At 40.4% G+C, this 24,799-nt stretch overlaps 1 protein-coding gene across 2 annotated transcripts in view; it reads left to right on the forward strand.

Moving 5' to 3' along the window:
- The first annotated feature begins 1,247 nt into the window (after window positions 1-1,247).
- PALS2 (protein associated with LIN7 2, MAGUK p55 family member) overlaps window positions 1,248-24,799 on the forward strand; it is a 42,652-nt gene continuing 19,100 nt past the window's right edge. The window contains exons 1-5 of one of the 2 annotated variants that reach the window (XM_053466497.1): window positions 1,248-1,389; window positions 1,688-1,817; window positions 22,661-22,779; window positions 24,148-24,300; window positions 24,556-24,708. In XM_053466497.1, coding sequence (XP_053322472.1) covers window positions 22,663-22,779; window positions 24,148-24,300; window positions 24,556-24,708 — 423 coding nt within the window. In that variant the 5' untranslated portion in view covers window positions 1,248-1,389; window positions 1,688-1,817; window positions 22,661-22,662. Of the gene's footprint in view, window positions 1,390-1,602; window positions 1,818-22,660; window positions 22,780-24,147; window positions 24,301-24,555; window positions 24,709-24,799 lie in introns of those variants that run through there. The other variant, XM_053466498.1, reaches the window with a different exon arrangement.

Raw genomic sequence — 24,799 nt, forward strand, 5'->3', positions numbered from 1 at the left:
TGGGACAAGCCTCTGGAATACAGAGTAAAATCAGCAGCAGTAATCGGATATAGGTAGGTGCACGTCAGGGCTCGGCCAATAAAACACTGAAGGTATTTTATTAAAATATGTTGGATATGCGCATACATAAAAATGGTGGGACGTGAGGCTTTGCCTGGCTTCCATTAGATTATTATTCGTACTGAGTGACTTATTTAGTGCCTGCTTAGTGAAATAATAGATCTGTGATGAAAATAGTAGTTGCAGGTTATTGTTAGAAGTTGAGGGTCAATCGCACACTGAATTCGGCATGTATGAAGCCAAGTTCATATGGCTCTGATTTGTAGACCAGCGGGAAATTATTTATTACGCCCCTTCCTTAATATAAATAATAAAGAAAAAACTATGCATAACTAAAAAGCAAACATTTAACAATAATGAATGTATTTCAAACAAATATTCTTTCAATGTAACTTTATGAAGGATCTGTGTCAGGCTTGAACAAGTCTTTCATCTTCAAATTGCCAGGGCAATAAAATGTTGGCTAACATCCAATGCTAGTGTGTTAAACTCGGTCAAAATGCTCCTTTTGTTTCCGGTCTTGGATTTTTCCTTTGCTGAGCGTGAGCTTGACTTGATGAGCCGAGCCTAAGGTCTGGCTCAGCTCCTGCCAAGCCACTAGCTAGATCACCCACCCACGGCTCCTTTAATCTCTAAGGGGGCCCCTTGGGCTAATAGGGGACACAAACAGTTGCCTAATCCGCTAATAATCATTTGGTAAAAATAAATTCTCTCATAAGAAAGACTAAACACTGAAATCAATCGGCTCAGCATAGTTGCAGGGCATGAGTGTGCTCTATGAACTTGAATGTCGCAAATCAGTCACATAAGTATATCATTAGCCTTAATTATGCCCCTCAGGAGTGCAGCTTTGGCCATTTAGTATGTTGGCAAAAATGCAATGGTGTCAATTCCAATTCAGAGAAGCCTTGGGTTTATAGCCATTGCCAGCTTGCCAACAGGAATATCAGGTAGCCCCTCCTGCGCCTTTCCCACTAATCTGTCACCATGTGCCTGAAAACAGATGTGTGTAATATTACCGCGCTATATATAACCCATAGATGCAACACAGTAATAGGAATGAGAGGAAAGAATCCCTGCACCACGCAGTGCAATCATTGCATAAACACAGTCCGGCTGCCTCGGGACGTTCATAAAATATGAATACTATAGAAGGCGTGGTCACCGGTTTGTAGGCTTTCCAATCAGACACGCGATACGGTGTCAAAACCAGGCTTCTCTTTTAGAGAATGATTTATCGTGATGCGCAGCTGGCGGCTACCGTAACTTTTTACATCCCAGGAACAGAACCGTAGAGCGACGGTGACAGGAAAACGCGCTAGTCCCCCTGTGAGTGACCGCTAGGGGCTTTTTACCGAGCAATAAGGCGCTGCACTACCCCGGGACTGGCGCGTACAGGCGCTAGGCCGTGACGTCAGGGACCCTAACCCAGACAGGGTACAGTAAAAGTGGCTGGGCCGCGCGCACGCGCGCTCTAGATCCTGTTTGACGTACCCCCATCGCGCGCTGTGCGGTGCGCGTGCATCAAGCTGACTGCGGTCGCGCTCGCGGGGAGTTCGGTTGGAAGGAGGCGCGTTTAAATGTTCTTTTTATTTTTTCCTCTCGCTCGCTTCTCAATCAACCGCAGGAGCCGGAGTGTGTGAATAAAAAGCGTCGGCCAAAGCCCGGTGCACGGCCCGGAAATTAATACTATTGATTGAGAGGATCAGCTCACTCGCAGCCAGGGAGACCGGAGAAGAAGTGAGTGCCTGTCACCGGTTAGTAACGCTTTGATTTGTGTCCTGTAGGAGAGGAGGAGCAGACGCTGACATGTGCGTTGTGAGTGACATAAGGAGTATGTCCGCTGCCACAGCAAACATTACAGCTTTAGTAGCCCATTAGCGGGTGAAAATATACCCCAGTTCCACACAGCTACGGCTGCCCGTGTCGTTTTGCATTATAATATTCGTGCGTGTCTGTATATGATATCCGTATTCCGAGCACCCGTAAAGTGCACGAAAGAATAAGTGTGCCACTGCGGACTTGTTTTACCTCACGATATATCTGTACGTGTCAGCCTGTACTATCTGTACATGGCCATGTCCTTTTAAAGTGACATGTATAGCATTACATGTATGTACAGATGGCTTCTGTGTGCTGACATGTTATATGTGCTGTACAACGTGTCAGTTGTGGGCTCTATCCCCGTGAGCCTGCTGCCGGGGAAGCCCTCACAATCAATGGCCCAGCATAAGGACATGGAGGGAGGGCTTAGTCTGCTGTCCTCCTTTCCCTCTCTCTATCCTGGGAGGTAATTCTGCCTGCAGCCGTCATCCTGGCCTGGAGAGTGGGGAGTGAATTGGTGTGGATCATATACTGAATTTCCCGTGTGAGATCGCTGCCGGTGTACAAAATCCTGCTTTTTTTCATGTGTTGCGTCTCCAAACTTATGGGAATAGGTCATCCAGTGGCTTTAAGCTTTGTTTTAAGATGGCAGCAGCGTAGATGGGTTTGTTAATATTTTGTTAGGGAACTGATACCTGCGGGGAAGATTTACAGCGCAGTATGTTGCGGGCTTTTTGGTGCCAGGTGCTTAAGATGCTTTACAATCATGTTTAAAAGTAAGAGCTCGCTGGCGTCTCCTTTGTATCCCAGGGATTTGTATATTGATGAATATTGAGTATTTTGAATGTACTTTATAGCGTATTTTTACTATGTGCTTTTTATGCAACATAACAGCTTCCACATATTGTCTATTTTGTATTCCTACACACACAATACAAATAATTGCAGTCATTTTCCACCAAATCACTTAAAGGCATTTTTCCCATTCATGATTGCGTGGGCCAAAAATATGGAGCTGATATGTATGCTGTTCTGCGTGTGTTTTAACTCCTTTTTAGCCAGAGATGTCTGTACTTGGTTTACATAATGCCAAGCTTTCTGCCCATGTTGGATACTAGACTTGTGCATATGGGCCGATAACAATTTGGACTCATTTTTTGTTTTTCGGGTATATTTTTTTCGGACAACAAATTTCGTTACATGCCCTTTCTGTTTGGACACAATTTCGAGGGCTTTTTCTATTTGGAAACAAAATTTCGCTATCTATTACCCTCACTCATGCTCTCGCAAGGTCTCTCTACCACCTCTGCCGTCCGCTTCCGTGTCCCGGTCTTCTTTTCTCCAGCTCAGCTTCTTCTCTTGCCTCTTTCCCTTCTGTCTTCTATCGTTGTCTGCCTCTTCCCGCTCCGTTAGACTGGCTTCCTGGAGTGGCTCTGCGCGGAATCTCTCTCCCTTGATTGGAGGAAGGGGTAGGAGGCTGTCCCGGCGTGGCATGCCATGGCTCTGCCTTTTTACGGAAGTGGTCTGGGAGGTCTGGTTAACAGAGCAGAAAGTAGGGAGAAGCGGACAATGAAAGAAGATGTTCGGCGGAGAAGGTAAGAGACATTGACGGAGGGTATGAGAGCAACAAAATGCAAACAAACCTTCAGAGCTCTCTGCTTAGTTTTTGTTGTGTTTCCCTTCTTGTTTTCAGACATTCGTACAAATGATCAAAATTGCCAAATTTCATTAAAATTCGTAGGAATCCCAATGCACAAGTCTATTGGATATTAGATCAGCTTTCTGTGTAAACTTGCTGGAAGAAAGCGACTGCATTGATACCAATAGCTTATTTTATTCATTTTGTATCACAATGTTGTTGTTATCTTGTTCTGTGTCATTTAAGGGCATCTTTCAGTGTGGGAACAGTTTCCCTGGTTTAGAAATGACATTTCACAAGTCCCATTATTAATTTTTTTTCCTTTAATTCTACATATAAAGTGTTTTCAAGGCTGCCTTTAACTGGTATTAACTTGTTGCATTGTTTATCCATTTCAAATCTAATGGTATATCCATGTGTTGTATGACCGTGCAATCAGATTGCTAAGCTTTTGTTGTAAACATCATGTGAATACAAAGTAGAGGTTATGAATCCAGATGTGACATGCTAGGCTCAGGCTTGATAGGTTGCTCAGGTATGACTCCTAAGATTCTATTGCCACGTGTGAAAGTCTTATGTTAGAAGGCTTTTTTTTTTCTTGTAATTTTGTTCTCCGCCTTATTTGTTATCTTATCTCTCACTGAGCAGTAGCATTCACTTTCTGTGCAGAGTGGAATGGTGCTAACTATGTTTTATTATCCATACATACATACATACATACACATGACATATTGTGTCCTCTTCAGATCAGAATGAAATGCCCTCAAGTTAAAGAATGTTTAAAAAGGGATTTTATTATTTAAGTCAACCTATAATATGTAATATCACACAGAACGTAATAAACAAAAACAGCTAAGCAGAGGGCTCATCACATAATCTTCCTAAGAGAAAGCAGAGCGTAACTTTACTGGGATATAGACCTATAGGACTTGCTCGTTGCTCGATTCATACATCTTCTCTAGACTTGGTTAATAGCTACAATCGTTCCTTCCTTCATTGTACATAGTTTACAGAATATTTATGCTTTTTTTAACTCCTTAATTTGTACTTTACATTGTGAAGGGGCAACTCCAAAGAACTTCCACAGAAGAAAGAGCTTGGCTGACCCTCTATTAAGCATAATTAGTGGAGAAACTGCCCAGTGTTGGCCATTCACAATGAATAGTGCAATGAGGGAGCTGAAACCACAACTTTTCCTTTAGTGAATAAACCGCAATTGTCCTGTGAAGTGGCATGTCAAATGGGCACGTTTTGTATGATTTGTAGAAGAATCAGAAGTGATTCCATGCATTGCGCGATTTATTGTTGATGGTTGATTTTCTGGACGTTATTCTTGGTGCATCAAAAATGAATGTGGCACAGCAAATGAAAGCAATGTAATTGAGTGACATGTTACGAGAGTAGAGGATGTGTGTTTTGTCCTCCAACAAGAGTGGGTGTAAATCCCTCTGTATGATGGCGTGGACGTAGCTTTAAACAGCATCAGTTACATCACGTAAACATAACATATTTATCTTTGCTCTTTTGTAGGTTTTGGGCAGCCATCAAACGCATTTAATCTGTTTATTACATGTTCCAAGAGTGGAAAAATGTAGGTATCCGTGATGACACATTATTTTAAGAACTACTGGAGATATCCTGTATTCCTTAGTACCGCAGCAGTATTTAAAGCGACGGTTTATTGTCTCTGACAGGCCCGCTTTAAGATGCGTTTTTCAAAAATGAAAAGAAAGCTCATACCTGAGGGTAGAAGCCCCCTGTTTGTGGTCTGATGATGAAGTCGATGGCAGCTCTTTCCACACATATGCACCGGAGTCTAAATAGACCTGCAGAGTTCACCAAGCCAGTGCTGGAGCTGTGGAAATTAACATGGCCTTCTCGGCCATCATATGCATTAAAGTACATACGATGGCTGCTTAAGAACTGTCAAAAAAGCCCAATTGCAACAGCCATCTATATCCCCTTTACTGCATAAATCTGCTACACGGTAGAAAAACTAGTTGGATGCCCAGGTAAAAAAAAAAGTTGATTATGGGGGGGTAATGCTGAAAAGGCCAATTCTGTTTTAGGCACATCTTAGCGGGTTTATTCTGTGCTTCCAAAACCATGGTGTTATGTAAGGGTAATACATGTTCTACAGAGATGCAAAGGCTTGTAGATTCACAAGTCATTTGTTTTTTGGTAATTTCAATTTTTAGGTTGATTTGATAACAGTAAGTTATTGTGAGATGAATCATTTATTCTTGCAGCCATAAATGTAAAGGGCTACCCCCCATTTAAATTCTTCCCTGAATAAGGGCTTTTTATAATACTGGGATGTAGCTTTTCATTTGACTTCAATACCGCTTTTAACAAGAAACCCCAGGCCTGGTTTACAATCTCCATTCCAGTTCATCCCAAAGGAGAGATGAGCTTGAGGTCAGGGCTCTGTGCGGGCCAATCAATTTCTTCGAAACCAAACTCATCCAAACATGACTTTATGGACCTTGCTTTATGCACTGGGATACAGTCATGCTGGAAAAGAAACTGGTCTTCCCAAACTGTCCCCACAACTGAGCTCTTCGGAATTTTTTCCACAAATGCTTGTAAATGCAGACTGTATGGCTAGGTGCTTGATTTGATACGCCTGTGGCAATGGGTCTGATTGAAACATCTGAATTGAATCAATAATAGTTGTGTCCTAATACTTTTGGCCATATAGTGTACATTGTTTGCTTAACCCGTTGGTGACAATTGACATGCCTGGCACATTATGACTTTAAACGGTGTTCATGTGTAATGCCTTGATGTCCAGGCATTTAGTAACACTGAAAATTGAATTGGCCTGGTTTAAAGATTTCCCAAATAGGACATGAGGGCGGTATGACCATATTTTAATAAAAATATGGTCATATTTTTAAATGATATGGTACTTGCCCTATAACTTGCTAAAAAACATTGGGATTTCTAAACTCAGGACAAATAGTAGAATCTATTTAGAAGTTTTTTCATTAGCTTTTGTAGATGAGTAAAAGCCAGGAGTCCCTATTCTCAATTTTTCACCATATTTTATACTTTTTTTTTATAGTAAATTATATGATCAAAATGTTGGTATCTAAAGAAAGCTCTTCTTGTCCTGAAAAAAATATTTCTAACTTGTGTGGGTATGAACATAATACAAGCTCTGTCCTTAAGGAGTTAAATATAAAGCTACTATCTATGATTGAAAGATGGCCTTACCTTAATTTTAATGTTTCCATCTGGGCTTTTAAAAGGAAAATAAGAGTATACCTTTTCAAAGAATTATGATGCAATATTTTTCTTTAAGCTGTTAAAATAAAAATGGCCCCATTGCCCCACGTCACATCAAGTGTGTTATAAAGTTACAAGAAGAGTCATATTTTCTATATCTGTAAGGTAGCATTTTGCTTAAGGGGGAAGAAGAAATGCATCATCCTGCTTTGTAAGTTATAGGTGCAGGGGCGTACCTAGAGTATTTGGCACCTGGTGCGAATCCTGTATGTGGTACCCCACCACCAACACACGCGCACTTTAAAACTGCATAGCTTCTATCGTTGGGGAAACATTGTCATGGGTACAGCATAACTGTTATTATAATATACTTAGGCAAACATTGACAGGGGTACAACATAACACCTATCACTATATACTGAGGCAGACATTGACGGTGGTACAGCATAACTGTTATCATTATAGAGGCAAACATTGGCGTGGTACAGCTTCAGTGTTGTGTGCCGGGATATGACAGCAAATCCCGACGCACAGCATCAGTTACCGCGCACATTGCAAAGGGAGCAGGATCGGAGGTCTGCATTAACAGACCTCCTGCTCCCTTGATTGTCTTTAAGCTGGTTAGAGGGAGATCCTCTAGCGGCGGACATTACTTTTTGTCTCTGGAGGGGTGCCACGTGATGCAATGTTTTGAACTTGATTTTTGGCATACAACAGCCATTAATTGAATTTTCCACTTTTGATACTTTATCTTTTCTTGAGTTAATCTATTGATTTAAGATGAAGTTACGTTTAAAAAGGTTTTAGTGTAACTAGACTGCAGTTTCTGTACTACACTTATTATGATTTTTAAAAGACCTCAAATTAGGGATTTTATTTACTAGTCATGTTTTAAACTCTATTCATTGTTTAGATAAAATATGGAAAGGGTAAATTCTTACACTTCCTGCATTAGTTTACTTCTATAATATAAGATTTATCACTTATTTATGTGGGGTAGCATAATTTCTGCACAGCATGAGTTTGTTCATGCTGTGAACAGTGAAAGTGCAAATATCGAGTTTAGTAAATTGACACATTAGCACAAATCCATAATTGCTTATATTCCTTTATTCTCTCGAGTACACGCATACTTTCACACAACAAACATTTCTGCTTGTTGTAAATCTTTACTAGTTTTGTGATACTTTCCCCAGTGGAAATTGGGCAATTGTACATAGTGCATTTCTTTGTTTACTGCAAACAACTTTTCTGAGATCACGAGGGACTAAAATGTTTCACAGTGTGAGAGGCATTTTACACACAGATATTATCATCGTATTGAGATGAACAAACCTTTTTGTCTTTGACTTATTCTAATTTATTTAAGTGCAAAAACAATTTCATATGAAAGGCCAAATTGTCCACAGAGTATTGCGTATGTAAATGGGAAGCAAAATAAAAATGTTTATTTATATGATAGTATTTTATTCACTTGAATATATTCAGTAAGTTTTAATTGTACGAGCGCTTGTAAATAGGGCTGATATAGACTACCCACAAACATGGATCATGCGCTCTGTCTGAGTTGCTGGTTACCAGTTAGCTTGGCAGTCTGTGTGAATTACCAGACAGAAAGTGCTAATACCCAGCTGTTAATATAAATGCTTTGGCTGTCTGTGACACTTCCTTTTATCATGTTTAGTAGTTGATGCTTTGTTAGGTGCTGTAGTCACCATTGATACATTTGTTTAACTGTTGTACATTTAGCCTGTACGACATGCACTGCTTGAATACTTGATAGCCGTTATTGAGATCGACATCAGCTAGAAGAAGAAAAAAAGCTATTTTATTCTATGGAAAAGTCTAAGATTGACACTATTTTGCCTCGGGAAGCAGAGATCTTATATAAAACTAACATCTGTCGATTTGCTTTTCTAAATTATGTTGGTTCTCCTTACCCTACGACTTTAAAGTGTGACGGAACTAAACAACGCTATGGAACAAAAGGGGAGCAATCTCTATAATAAGACAGACTTGAGTAACTTAGTTGAGGCAGAGCCAAGGAAGGGATGGGGAATCGCTGCCGGTGTCCCATAGAGAGCGGCAAGAGCAGCTCCCCTCCCCACCAACAAAGACCGGCTTGAGGTAAATGTGGCCTGGGGGGCGGGCGAGCACACAGAGAAGCGGCCTAAGCCCAGCCATTGTGTGGGAGAATTTTACAGATGGCACTCTAGAGAGACGGCCAGGTGCATTATGCCTCAGCCCCGCAGAATAACTGTGTTGCCCACAGCGGACTTCCCCCGTACAGGAGCCTTACCATCCTCTAACCCCAATCGATCCTTATCCCTCTCCTGCCCCGAACCAGATGTCCATCTGTCCCACATGACTGTGCTGCCTTATGCTATATCTTTACCACCTGCTCCTATAATCCTCTATACAGGCACATGAGCCCCTTACACAGAGGAGTGCTACACCAACATAAATGAGCCATTATACAGGGGCACATGTGAGTATGTGTGTATATATATATATTTATGCAGATATAAGGAAACATAAATATACTTTACCTATAAATAAGAAGTAATGGCTAATTGAATCTTATGAAATGCTCCTAGCCATGTACAACCTACTGATGTCACTACTGTGACAAGTGGTTGGGGACTGATCATGACCACTGTAGTTCAACAGAATATGGCCTTCTACAGGCTGCTGTTATTCTTCCAGTAAAACATCAATAGAAAGTTATACCGCAGACAGCTTTAACCAGAAAATGCTGTGTGTTAAGATATTTTGTGGTCTTTGGATGTCTGGTACTTTTCCTAGCAGTTGTAGGACTAAGAAATTTATGTGGGATAAACTTATTTTCTCCAACTAACAACTAACTGTTTGTACACCCACTGCTGGAAATGAAATGTTAAATTCCTGTGACTATAACAATGTTTAAATGATAAATTTTATGTAAGTATAGTTTTATAGATTGTCAGAAACCGAATAGAATAATTTATTTGCCCATGTCCATATAGTTAACTGTATGATTTTCCCACATGACAATAAATTAATAGTAAAAAGACAGTTCCTGTATTAAATACTGATGTTTTCCGGATCTAAAGATGTTGGGGTGTTTTCTGTTTTCGCTGAATGGTGAAATAAGCTTAGTCAAGCAACACATCATATACCGTATATAACATACATATAATTTGTTTTCGTCTGAGGAGTCTGCAGTACATTGCTTGACAAGGGATTTCTTGGTGCCTTCTATGTACGTATTTAGCTGAACCTAGCTGGGTCCTTGCACTTAGATTCGCTGTAGCAGTTGCCGTTAGTATTTTTTGTTATTCGAGATATAACTATATAAAATAAACAGGGTATGCCCATCGTAATTCATAGTATAGACTAGGGCTGCAACTAACGATTATTTTCATAATCGATTAGTTGGCCGATTATTTTTTTCGATTAATCGGATAAAAAAAATGAATGTAAATTTTTCATTTATTTAAAATAATTTAATAAACAAATGATGTTAAATACAAACAGCAGAATAAAAAAAACTTTGATAAAATGCATTTCTTGTCTTTATTTCCCAACCAGCCCCCCAATTTATGCACATTTGAGCCCAGGCTTGCCACGCTGCCTCCCACATATACCACTCTATGCTGCCTCCCACATATGCCATGCTGCCTCCCACATCTGCCACGCTGCCTCCCACATATACCACTCCACGCTGCCTCCCACATCTGCCACGCTGCCTCCCACATCTGCCACTCCACGCTGCCTCCCACATCTGCCACTCCACGCTGCCTCCCACATCTGCCACTCCACGCTGCCTCCCACATCTGCCACTCCACGCTGCCTCCCACATCTGCCACTCCGCCTCCCACATCTGCCACGCTGCCTCCCACATCTGCCACGCTGCCTCCCACATCTGCCACGCTGCCTCCCACATCTGCCACGCCACGCTGCCTCCCACATCTGCCACGCTGCCTCCCACATCTGCCACGCCACGCTGCCTCCCACATCTGCCACGCCACGCTGCCTCCCACATCTGCCACTCCACGCTGCCTCCCACATCTGCCACGCTGCCTCCCACATCTGCCACTCCACGCTGCCTCCCACATCTGCCACTCCACGCTGCCTCCCACATCTGCCATGCTGCCTCCCACATATGCCACGCCACTCTACCCCCCACATGCCACTGTGCCTGATACGCCTTATACCCCCTGATACACCACTCCAACCTCCCCAGACATGCCACACTGCCCTCCCCACATATGCCTTATATACTGTATATGCCTTATACCCCCAGATATGTCACTTCACTGCCCCAGGATTTAGATTCCCCTCAGTTTGCCCCCCCTTTATCTCTAACTGCACCTCAAGTTAACTTTATTAAATTAATTAAATTAATCCTCAGTTCTCATCATTAAATTAACCCTGAAGAGAAGACCCCATTAACCATAACTGCTCCTAAATTAACTCTAAATAACCCATCAAAACAACTACCCTAAATTAACCCTAAACTCCCCATTAACCACAGCATCCCCTAAATTAACCCTAAAGACCCCATCAACCACAGCATCCCCTAAATTAACCCTAAACTCCCCATTAACCACAACTGCCTCAAATTAACCCCAAACACCCCATTAACCACAGCTGCTCCTAAATTAATCCCAAACACCCCATTAACCATAGCTGCCCCTAAATTAACCCTAAACACCCCATTAACCATAACTGCCCCTAAATTAACCCCCACCTCCCCTAACTTTCAGCAGCCCAAATATTAATTTTATACTTACAGTTAGATGAGTGTCACAGCCATGTGGTTCTGGCCTGGAGAAGGAAGGGGCGGGGCCAGTTGTCACAGTGATTACAGGGAGGGGGAGTAAGTAGGAGCTGCTGCTGTGAGACGGTGAGTCACTGAAACGGATTATATAATGAGGGGGATTTTTCAGAGCGTTTGCTCTGAAAAAACCCTCATTTTATAATCGATAATAATCGATTCAACTAATCGATAATGAAATTCGTTGGCAACGATTTTCATTATCGATTATTATCGATTTTATCGATTAGTTGTTGCAGCCCTAGTATAGACTTTATTGATCCACCATCTCTCCTTGCGGTATTATGGTTAACCTACTAAACAAACACCCTGATTCTTTGTGATACTGACTTGTGGCACACAAAAAGATGTCTCAGTCTTAACCACCCCAATGTTGGCACTCCAACTAATAAAAATCTATGGAAGAAAGGTTTTCATTGGAGACACAGGGCCTCTGTATCATTGCTATAAACTGTAAACTCAAGTATCATGTCTACCCTCAATGGCAGCTTCAAAGTCGGTGGATAAAGGTAGCTTTTATTGAAACAAAATGAAATAAATATTCAGAGATGAATTACATTGCTGTGTACTGCACTGTAATCAATGCTCAAAGAAAAATATTTGATTTTGCATGGGACTTCCTCTTTAAAGGGACAGTTTAGTGTACCTGACACTCTCGCTATACTTGTATGTATTCTTCCAAAACAAAAAATTAAAACACCTTACACAGATTTAAAAAAATAAAAATAGAGCGCTGCACAGTGTGTAGGCATCCAATTTGGGGTCTTCTATGACCCTAGGAATCTGAGAACAGGGGAACCACTATGATGTCTCTTGTGGCCTCATCTATTAGGGTTCCCCTGCGCGGCAGTCGGCTGGCTCTCCTGTAAGGTTCCTCAGTGGGATTCTCCTTTACAGCAGTCACAGCAGCCTATACATGCAGTGTGTCACAGGGCTCAGGCACGCCAATCGTGAATCCCTGCTGCATTTAAATCCCCTTTGAACGTAACGGCGTGTAGAGCACTGTTAAATTCGATCTGATAGCTCAGAGCTACGGAATTTGGCCCCAGCTATCAGATGGACCGACGAGGCTGTCGTTTTTAAAGTTACCTTGTCATTGCCATATTTTTTTTTGGAGTCTGTGTCTGAGTTGCTGCATAGTTGTAAAAGGCGGCTCCTTGCTTTTATGGTGTTGGCCCCAGCCATCTTCCAATCAGTGTTCGCTTTCCTTGCCTTTTAAAGCAGAGTATAGAAGCTAGGCGCTGACTGGTAATAGTGTACATGGGCTGGATGGGGGATTCAAATCCTCCCTTGTACCAGGCCCACTCAGTAGAGTCACGCCAGGGGGAATGGTGCACAGTTGTGGTATCTTCTCTATTTGATACTGTGAAGAAAAATACATTCCCAGGCAACAATAATCTGTTTCTTTGGTAATACAGAAGTAACCATTTAATATAGTTCTTTATTGAATATACAGTACAGAATACAGGGAACATATTAGCATGGTGTAAAATCAACAATTGATTGACAAGCTTAAGCTTTTTGAGCTGATTTAAAATGCTGTATTTACACGGATAATGTATTTTTAATGCAGTGCATTTACAGTGCATTTTACCTGGTTATTTTAAAATTGGGAAGCATTCTTTCTTTTTATTGTGCCTTTGATATCTTATGAGAAAAATAGGAACTACAATATAATCTGGGGTTTTTATTTTTTAATGTGATGGGACATAAACTAAGAAGGATGCTTGCTGAGCAGCTGTTTTTTTGCAGATACAAACTGTCTAGTGGATTTTATTGTCTTAATAGGTGATTTTAAAACGTTTTATTTTGCATAAAGCGTACCAAAAGTACATGTAAGGATTGAATGATTTAATTTATATTAAAAGTTGGTATGGTATAGCAGGGGTCAACAAATTTGCTTTGGATATAGGTTATCAGCTAGTTCCCCCCCCCCCCCCGTCACTTATCTTTTTCTTGCTCACAAACACTAACACCTTACAGTAACGTACATGCTAACATTCTACACACATGCTAACACCATAGTATAGGTTTATCGTACATATGTTGGGTCACCAACTTCTGGAGAAGTGTGTTACCCATCCAGGGACAAAAGCTTTGAGAATGCATGTGTGCATTCAGAGAAGATATGATGACAGTAGGCAGCCTCTGGGAAAGTGACCAAGCTCCCAGTAATTTTCTATCACACGGTGCCTGGTACAGGCAGAATATTTGTAGTGCCATAGTACCAACAATAAATGTTTTAGAGTGCCTGATGCTTAGTAATGCTTGTATTGTAACTTTTGAATTTTCCATTAGGTTGATAATGCTTCAGATTTTAGCAATCGGTTTCTTGATTGCAGCTCAATAGAGTTATTAAATACAAATTGGCTTCAGTATTTTAGGAAGATGCTGCTGTAGTCTAAAGCATGGACCAAATGTTGGCGTTTGTGCCCTGCAATTCCCAGGGGTGTCATTAATTCCTTTCTGGCATTGTCACCCTTACCATAATCGCAGGAATATGTTCGATTACAGGCTTGAATACCAAAAAAAGTTAGGGTATCTATACCAATATCTTTTGTTCTTTTAAGGTGCCAGGTAACTTTAAGAGAAAACAGATGTATACTATTCAAGGGAACACACAGGTGTCACATATGTTGAATTTATTGGAATTCCAATTCATACTACAAAAAAAAAATGAATTAATTTCTTTGAATGTGTTTATTCCGGTAAAAGGAGTCGGGTTTCAGCCTGCTTCGTGCTGTTACATTGCCAAGATTCCAAACAGCACAGCAGCCCTGTCCTTTCTTTGAGCAATTTAGTCTTTTTTGCTAGTTGTAAATGGGGGGGGGGTATAGGGGATTGGATCTATTTACCTGCAAGTGTGTGAAAGTAACCACAATGTTCATTAAGTGCTGATGACAAATGTAACCAAAGCAACTGATCACCTAGGCAACAAGTATTTGTAAAGTTTCTGTTAATTCAAAAACAAACATGAATGAAAAAGGATTGCATTCATTCCTTAGCTATGAAGTTGACCAAAAATAATTTGGGGCAGTTGTGGTTGATGGGGTGTTTAGGGTTAATTTAGGGGCAGTTATAGTAAATGGGGTGTTTAGGGTTAATTTAGGGGCAGTTATTGATGGGGTGTTCAGGGTTAATTTAGGGACAGTTGTGGTTGATGGTGTCTTTAGGGTTAATTTAGCGGCAGTTGTGGTTGATGGGGTCTTTAGGGTTAATTTAGCGGGAGTTGTGGTTACTGGGGTCTTTAGGGTTAATTTAGCGGCAGTTGTGGTTGATGGGGTCTTTTGGGTTAATTTAGCGGCAGTTGTGGTTAATGGGGTCTTTAGGGTTAATTTAGGGGCAGTTGTGGTTGATGGGGTCTTCTCTTCAGGGTTAATTTAATGCTGAGGACTGAGGGTTAATTTAATTTAATAAGGTGTAGTTAGAGGTAAAGGGGGGCAAACTGAGGGGAATCTAAATCCTGGGGGCAGTGAAGATTAACCCTGTATTTATTTATAAAAGTATTGTCTGTGAATGAGTCTGCAAATCTATGAGTGCACTATGGCATATCAGGGGGTATACGGCATACCTGGGTAGGACAGAGTATCATATCTGGGGGTATAAGGCATATAGGGTATATAAGGCATATGTGGGGAGGGCAGTGTGGCATGTCTGGGAGGCAGTGTGGCATGTCTGGGAGGCAGTGTCTGGGCTCAAATGTGCATAACTGGGGGGGGCTGGTTGGGAAATAAAAACAAGAAATGCATTTTTATCAGTTTTTTTTTTATTCTGCTGTTTGTTTTTAACATCCTATGTTACTTTATTAAATGATTTGAAATAAATGAAAAATTTACATTTTTTTATCCGATTAATCGAAAAAATAATCAGCCAAGTAATCGATTATGAAAATAATTGTTAGTTGCCGCCCTATAGACAAGTAAGTTATTACTCGCTGGAACTGGTAGCCTATCATATTGCACAGCATTGACATGCTCTAACCCATCAGGTGCACTTTATTATTTTGCTCTGAAAAAAACCCTCATTTTATAATCGATTAAAATAGATTCAACTAATCGATAATGAAATTAAGTATTTTCTTTTAATGTTTTTAATGTGATTCCATTGATCATGAAAATGATGTTATATATTGTTGCCGCTGCTCAAACCTACAAGATCGAAATTGGATAGAAGGCTTTATTTACGGTAGTATGTAATCCAGTATTGGTGCATGATTATCCTTAAACCTGGTTATAGTAGATTTCAGTTTTACAAAGGTAACAAAGCATTATGTTAAAGTTTGATCACTTTAATGAAAACTATTCATTTAATTGACATAGGCAGATGTTATTTCCTAATGTCTGTATCATGTGGATACCAGTTATTTTGCCGTTCTGTTTTTTTTTTTTTTCTTTTTTTTCGGTGTTGAAGAGAGCATCACGTACCAGTATAAATGTATGAGTTGTCTGTAAACAGATTACTGGAGATTGGGAGATTTTATCTACTTTGGCAACCATCCCAGAGTGTGCTCAAGTGTTTGATTGTAATAAAAACATTAATCGTCATTGACCTATTTTATTTAAGCATAAGTTAGTTATTGAAAAAAATATGAATAAATATCCCATCCGAAGCATTAGATCTGCATAGATCTGTAGGCATCGTAGTGGGCTCGATAGCTCATATATTGATAGAACAGCAGTGCTTATTGTAGCTCGGTACCAGAAACAAATTGAAATCAAATGAATGTAAACTATTACAGATTTTTTTTCATATAATCAAGGAAAAAAAGCACACAAAGCTATAGAAATAAATTTATTTTATAAGTGCTAGAACATTGTTTACAGTAAACGCGTACAACCTTGTCTTTGCCATAATTAATAAATTCCTTTTCTTTCCCTAAATGCATGACAATTGGCTCAAAGGAAAACGGAAACAACCCAAAACAATGTCTTTTCTAAAAGACACTGATGTTGTGTTTTTTTTTTTTCTAAGAAGTGAGGTTTGCACTACCCAGAATAGGCACTGATTAAAAATAATTAAGATGTCTGTTTCTGTGCGGAGCACTATGATTAAATGATCTGCTTAGGGAAATAAATTCTATTTTTACATTCGATTCAAGATGCTATATGCTAAAATACAGTGTATACAAGCCTTGCTAAATAGGTTTCTAGATCGATATGTACTCATTGTTTGCCACAAATATAATATGAATGTGTATTATATGTATATATGTGTTAACTTTTATGAAAATGATCAACCCTCCTCAAATTCCTACTGGTTAATTCTTACACTAATAAGATTTCTATTAAATGGCTTTATAGTGCATTGGGGGCACTCAAATGTTGTGGGTTTTTTTTGGGGGGGGGGGTTGCCTGAAGAGAGATTTGTATTCTGGTAGCAGGCAGTAATTTTAAACCAGCAGGTGGTCTCCATGAAGTGCATGCAACCTATTTCTTTGAATAAAAAGCCCTTGTTAGGCGGAGTAGAACACTTGCATTTCCCTGAAATACAGATCACTTACACCAACTTTCTTTTCAGAATATTTTTTTTCAAATCCTTTTTGACCCTGAGCATGTTGGTGACATGCTTTGATTTTCACTTTTATCAATATTTTCCTGCTCTGGCTTGGAGTTGTTTTTGTAAATGTTTAATCTTGCTTATCCTCTTCATAGCCTTTCCATTTGACACGCTGCTATGTGATTAGCAAATGGGTTTACTCTTCTTTGGTGTTTTTAAAATTAAAAAAATCTGTAAAATTATCGTCGGTAAAACTGGAAGGGTAAGCAGTTACCGCAAAATTTCTTTTGTAATTTTTGTGTTTATTACGTGAAATATACTTATGTATAAATAGTCAAAAAAATATCTTGGGAAGATAAAATTATTCTTGAAACACTTTTTTCTGCACTGCTCTTATATTTATACTGTGAGGTGATAACCTAATTGAACAAAAACTTACATTGTTGGCCCTTTTGTTGTGACAGAAATATTGCGCTAATGTTTTAATAATTACCTTAAAGAGACAGTTTACTATTAACAGCCCTGCTAAAGAAGAATCTAAAATAAGATAAGCCAGTTTCTATCAACGCAAAAGGACATCACTGTGCATGGGACCGCACTTTATGCTCAAGGAGAAAAATATATTTTTTCCCCCTTGGGATTTTTTCTTTAGTTATGAGCCACCATTTAGTTGGATTTAGTGTTGGTGAAGTACAAATAAAATGTAGGGATTTTCCTTTAGCCACGAATACTTGTTATTAACAAAAACCTTTGAAATTGCTAGAATGCTTCTTTGGTACCATCATAAATACAGAAACGTAGATCTTTATTGAATGTCCCAAAGTATACTTTGCTGTATCTAAGGTCAGGCCGCGTCTAATGTGAAATTCTCCATATTTCATAGAACACCTCTCTGTCGTTTTTTTCCCTCCGTTTATAGACTTTGAGCTCAGACAGCATTACAGCTCTACTGCACTGCCTCATCTGTACAGAATAGCAATCCTTTCTTTGCCAAATAGCCACGCAGCCAATTAAATGTTGAAGTCGGACAGTTCAGTCAGTAGAGCAGTTAAAATATTTATTGTAATGCACACGGTGGGAGGTATTTTTGTATTATTGCAACAGTGGAAAAAATATTGGCTTGTGAATGTTAAATGAAACATGAGAAATGTGTCATGACCTTAATGTTTTCTTTGTGTGCACAGTTGCATTGATCTGTGTAAAGTGTAGTTACCCATATTTCTGCACACTATATCTGATGTTCACATCCGCGCTTAAATTTTGAACTCTTTGCTGCTGAATTGTTATTAGAATTGAGGTTCTACATTTTATTAAAAAAACATATACACCCATCCGGCAAATGCCGCTCCGTGAAATCATACACTGTGGAAAAAAAGCAGCTATGCCCTAACCTATCTTTCCTGGGAGCTAGTGGAGGAAATTATGATTTGGATGATTGTTTCTGTGACCCTGTCTCGCTAAATTCTAATCACAATTTTGTGGAGCTTCACTTAGCTTCTGGACTTGTCTGAAGTCCATGGTTCAGTGAATGACGATGTCCAGCTATTAGAGAATGCTCGAGGAGCTCTCAGAACATTGATTCTCGCTAGTGGGCTTATCGTTGAAAATCTAGAGTGCCAGTAGAGAGGAGCCATAAGATGTAAATCATTTCTTTTGGAAGTAATGAAAAGTGAATATTTAATTTAATTGACTTGACCTCCAAATTCCCCAGATCTCAATCCAATCGAGCATCTGTGGGATGTGCTGGACAAGCAAGTCCAATCCATGGAGGCCCCACCTAACTTACAGAAAGGATCTGCTGCTAAAGTCTTGGTGCCAGATACCACAGCACACCTTCAGAGGTCTAGTGGAGTCCATGGCTCAACGGGTCAGGGCTGTTTTGGCGATAAAAGGGGGACCCACACAATATTATGCAGGTAGTCATAATGTTATGGATGATCAGTGTACATTTAATGCATATGTTGGCTGAGTGGTCCCTTTACATTTTGGTGTGTTGCCTGTTACCCTTTCTGAAACCACATACGTAAATACTACTTTAATATGCATTAAGAATAAGAATGTCATTGACAAACAGCCAAGATAAAATTGTACAGCAATTATGACAAACAATTGTCTTGCATGTAGTCTCAAGTTCTACATAATCATTTTATTGCAGTCCTTATATGTGTAGGCTTGGTGCACAATTGGGGGGGGGAAACAAAACATGAATTAACACAACATTGTTACAGAGCTTGGCTGTTTAATAGAAACCCAGTAGGAGTATCAATCTAGGGACATCACAAACTGTTGAGGGTTCCTGGGTTTCATAAGGCAATAACCTCAAAGTATTTTCACTCTACGCATATCAGATACACACTGCACACTTCCTACAATACCAGTGACCACCCTGAGGTTTCTAGGAGTCTGTAATCTGTGTATTCAGTAACACTTGAGTATCAGTGTTGTAACCACCTTACTATTGTAGCCAGTGTCCTAATATATTTCACTGATTTCTGCTTTGTGTTTATTTGGTAGGGTGCTACTTGAGAGTGACAGTGCTGGTGTCTTTGACATGAACTTGTGCTTTGGTACTCTGTCAGTTACAAATTGCGTCTCTAGAGCACTATCAAATTACAAAGTGCTATTCTGTAACATTCCAGTAACATGACTTTGTTTTAAAATGTACAAGCACAGTCCTGCCCAATTACATTTTTGCTCCAGTGATAATGCCATTTGGATAGTTTTACATGTCACCACAACTGGCTGGAAGCAAACCTTGATTTTTTTTTTCTTGGTAAAATACTATATTGATCATTATAAGGGACCATTTGTGTTGATTATTAAGGCCCATCATTGTAGGACATGAATATTGTTGCATGTGATCTATAATATTGTTGTATATTCTTTGACAGTGCTGGAAGCAGGGAATATATCGGGGCTGTCCAACATGAGGGCCAAACGTAACCGCAGTGCAAACCAGAGCCATGCCTAGTTGGGTGCATGAGCGTACGCTCTCAATGGCTGGGGCACAACTGGCTTGCAGCGCAGCTCAAGGGGTGAAGTCTGTGTCTGGCTCTCTCTATAATGATTTAACTACCGATAAACCGTATTTGCTCGATTATAAGACAACCCTGATCATAAGACCACCCCCCCCAAAATTTGAATATAATTTTAGGAAAAAAGTCTGAATATAAGACTATAGGAAAAAATTCTTACTTGTAAATATTCACATGTAAACTATTTTTCATATTTAATAAAAACTCATTGAGAAAAAATGCATTTCTTGTTTTTAGTTCCTTTTATTTGCCAACCTGCCCCCAGGCTTGCCTTGTACCCCCAGATATGCCTTATATGCTTCTAGATGCCACTCTGCCCCCCTGATATGCCAACCTGCCCCCAGACTTGCCAAGGCATCCCAGACCCCCCCCCCGTGCTCCAGACATCCTGGTGTCTAGTGGGGGCAGCCATTTGTGCGATGCATGTAGACAACCTCTGCTGCTCCCCGGCACTTTCACTGGGGCTTCTATGACGGAGCGCCTGAAGGCCATGTCACACCGACGCTCCACCAGCTCCCAGAGAGGAGGATCCATGTCCCCTCCAGTGCTGTGTGGGATCTGGATCTTAGTCTTATAATCAGACCTCTATCAGACCTCTATTGTAAGACGACCTCGCATATAAAACGAGGGGTGAAAAAAACCTTGTCTCGTATTTGAGCAAATATGGTATATCAGGGCTCGACAAATCCCAGGCGCCAGGTCGCCATGGCGACAGAGAATTTTGTCCTTGCGCCTAGGTTTTGTCAGCCTCTTACATCCAGAAAAAATTGTGGATGTAAGAGGCTGAGTCACCACATGGGGGAGCTGTTCCTGTCTGCCCAGAAGTCTGGGCAGACAGCACAGCCACTCCGAGCCCGCCCCCAAGCCTGAGATCACTCCCACGGAGTGATCCTGTAGGCTGAAAACGCGGTTGCTGGAAAAGCAGCAATTGTGTTTTCAGCTGCCACAGGCAGCCTCAGGGAAGGGGTTTGTGTGTTGATTGGGTCCCCACACAAGTCTGGGGACCTCACCCAACACCCCCCAGCTGCCTGATCGCTCCATGGGAGCGTCAGCGCAGCGTTAACCCCTTCAATGCCGCGATCGCGGCATTTAGGGGTTAATTCCCGTTTTGGGGGCTTTGCTGCTGGTGGTCTGCCTGGAAGCCCAGGCAGACCAGCAACAGCAAAAACGAGCCCCCACAAGCCCTTTGATGACTCCTGTAGGTATGGAAGCCTACAGCAGTCATCAAATAGACTCCCTCTGCAATGGCTGGTCCATAGACCAGCAATTGAGTCCCAGCTGCCAGAGGCAGCTTCAGGGACAGGGGAGAGGGTTCTTCGGTCTCCACATGAGTGTGGAGACCAGCCCCAACACCCCCCTGCTGCCTGATCGCTCCCTGAGAGCGACAGTGCAGCGTTAACCCCTTCAATGCCGCGATCTCGGCGTTTTAGGGGCTAACTCCCGTTTTGTAAGGGGCTCTGCTGCCGGTGGTCAGCAACAGCAAAAAAACGAGCCCCCACAAGCCCTTTGATGATTCCTGCAGGCATAGAAGCCTACAGCAGTCATCATAGACTCCCCCCTGCAGTGGCTGGTCTATAGACCAGCAATTGCTTCCCAGCTGCCAGAGGCAGCTTCAGGGACAGGGTGAGAGGGTTCTTTGGTCTCGCCATGAGTGTGGAGACCAGCCCCAACAGCCCCCTGCTGCCTGATCACTCCATGAGAGCGACAGTGCAGCGTTAACCCCTTCAATGCCACAATTGTGTATGACACATTCGTGGCATTGCAGGGGTTAACATTTGTCCCCACAAGCTTGTGGGGTCTAAATATCTGTCAATGCTGTGCTCCAATGGAACATCAGCATCGAAAGAGTTAAAAAAATGAAAAAAATGTATTTAAAAAAAAACCAAACAGCGCTGACCTGAAAGTCCAGGGTGCTTCCAGGTCAAACGCTGTGAGTTTAGTAAGTGGGCTGATGATGATGATCGGATCCCTCCTGACCAACTGTTAGTTTAAAAAAATCCTGGCTCCTAACTTTTTTACCTGGCGCCTAGATTCACAACAAATTTGTCAAGCCCTGTGGTATATGATGAAAGGGCCCATGCTCTACCATCATTTTTGTCTGGATCACTATATAATGATGTACCACCATCTTTGGCTCACTGTACAATTAAAGAAGTCAAGTTGTACCACCATCTTTGTCTTACTCGCCATATAATAGGAGTCCTGCTGTGCCACTGTCTGTCTGGATCACTATATAATGAAAGGGTTCATGCTTTGCCAGCATCTGTGTCTGGAGTCATACCGTACCACTGTCTGTGCTTGGATCATTATATAATGATGTGAGCCATTCTGTACCGCCATATTTGTCTGGCTCTCTATATAATGATAGGAGTCATGCTGTATGTTTTCTTTCAAGAGCCGACGCATACATTTCGATGAAGTGGCCCGCTACTGAAGAAACTTGGACCCCCTGGGTAGATGAATATGCACGCAGACTTATATCTTACACAGTTTTCTAGTATATGAGGAGATGGTTGGCGCTGTCTCTGACCATTCTTTGTTTATTTTTTGTTCCAGCTATGCAGCAAGTTTTGGACAAACTCACTGATCTACCCTGTTCTACAGGAGCTGAGGAAATCGATATTATTTTCTTAAAAGGAATAATGGAAAACCCCATTGTAAAATCTCTTGCTAAGGTAATTTTTTAATCACCTAACTTATAAAAGGCTGTTTTAAAGATATAAAGGTTATTCTCATCACGCCCTGTTAAGATTGAGCTATGACCACCTAAATGATATAATTAATATTTCTTTAAAAGGTATTTTACGTGAATTTTGTTACAGTTCTTGCGTTAACTTGATTCTGTTCATACGTTAATTGCTGTAGAATGGTCTACATTTTTTTGTCTCACTGTTTTAGATATTAAAAACCATTAACCATGCATCATCAATATGTTAATCCTCCAAACCACTCATTCACATTTCATATATTTAAGTCTGCTCAGGCATTTTATGCCATCCCTGCTGGAGAAGGAACCTAACAAGACCTTAGTAGATTTTTACTTCACATCTAGCTCTGTGAATAAAAGAGACAACAAAACACACATTTCACACTTCAGTGTCTCAGAAGAACAGAGAATAACAAATCTTAAGCTGAACCATGTATTTAATGTAATACATTAATGCTTAGGTGGGTCACGTAACTGACTTTAATTTCTCCTCTTATTAAAAGACGGTTTGAGCCATGCCTTTATGTTGGTGCTAGATAAAAACCAGGTTGTTATGCCCAGGACTTTGTGGAAATAATGGGAAAGTATTGCCTTCCTTTGGCTTCACTTGCTAAGACACCCACCAAGTTTTTATTTGCTGCTGTTGAATTCCTGAAACTGATAAAGTGGGACACAAACTCTGCCACCAAGACAATCCACTTCAGGCTTTCTTAGGCCGCTTTTATTGTCTGTTGCAAACACTGCCAAGCTGCAACTACCTCTTTGAAACATGGCCACGCAATTCAAGCGTTGTGGTTTAAATTCCCACACTGGACCCTGGGAACAAAACGTAGGCAAATACACATCTAAGTTACTATCAATGTAAGTAACGAGCACTGAAGAATATTTTCAGTTTACAGTTCATAAAATACAATTTAAAAAAAGAATAGTTTAATTATTTAATATACTGACGCTAAACTGGCAATATTGGCATTAAATTATTGAATTCAAGCAAAACTTCTTATACTAAAATCATAAGGTAGAGTTGGGCATTGACCTTGCAAAATAATTGATGATAATGTTATTGTAAACTCTTTTATTATACTGCTTTATTCACTCTAATCTGTACTGTTAACAAAGTAACATTAAGCTTAATGTTTGTTTTGCCGACCATTCTGTATTGTTACTATTAGTAGTAAGTTTTAGTTCTCATAAGGAAATTTTGGATTTTTCGTTGTGTTCACTGTCCTGCTGTTCCACAATAATCTGTATAACTGGAACTATCCAAGACTGAAAATGTGTTCGTTGATGCATATGTTATTGTGCTAGCATAACACTGCTTAATTGTTCGCTGCAGGCACATGAGCGTCTAGAAGATAGCAAGCTGGAAGCTGTTGGCGAAAATAATGTGGAACTACTAAAAGAAATTCTAGAAGATATCAGCCCTTTAGTTAACAAAGATAAGAATGTTGAAGAGTTATTTGCTATCCTTAAGGAGCCGCATTTTCAGGTATGGAGAATTACTACCCTTAATAAAATTAGAAAGTAATGCGACTTAACTAGATATCTCTTTACTAAAGATGGTAATAAATATCTTTAGTTTGCTTTTAATTCTTTCAATAACATTGTTAAAATATGTATAGATCTGTTGTTTATTACACATACATATATGGGTTATTAGCTTAGTGCCTAGGCTTTCTTGAAATGTTAAGTCCTGATATGTTACTTTTCATATACTTTATTAATATATGTATGTTATTTGCAGTCTCTTCTAGAAGCTCATGACATAGTTGCTTCCAAATGTTATGATTCCCCACCTTCAAGTCCAGAAATCAATAATTCATTAGTCAACAATCAGATTGCGCCGGTTGATGCCATTCGCATGGTTGGTATCCATAAGAGAGCAGGGGAACCCTTGGTGAGTTTCTAAAATGTATATCTATTTTTTTTTTACGTAGCTTTCTTTTTGCTAGAAATTGAGTGTGTATTGCATTTGCAGTGTGTATGTA

This window comes from Spea bombifrons, chromosome 5 (assembly GCF_027358695.1).
Source record: "Spea bombifrons isolate aSpeBom1 chromosome 5, aSpeBom1.2.pri, whole genome shotgun sequence".
Taxonomy (NCBI): Eukaryota; Metazoa; Chordata; class Amphibia; order Anura; family Pelobatidae; genus Spea; species Spea bombifrons.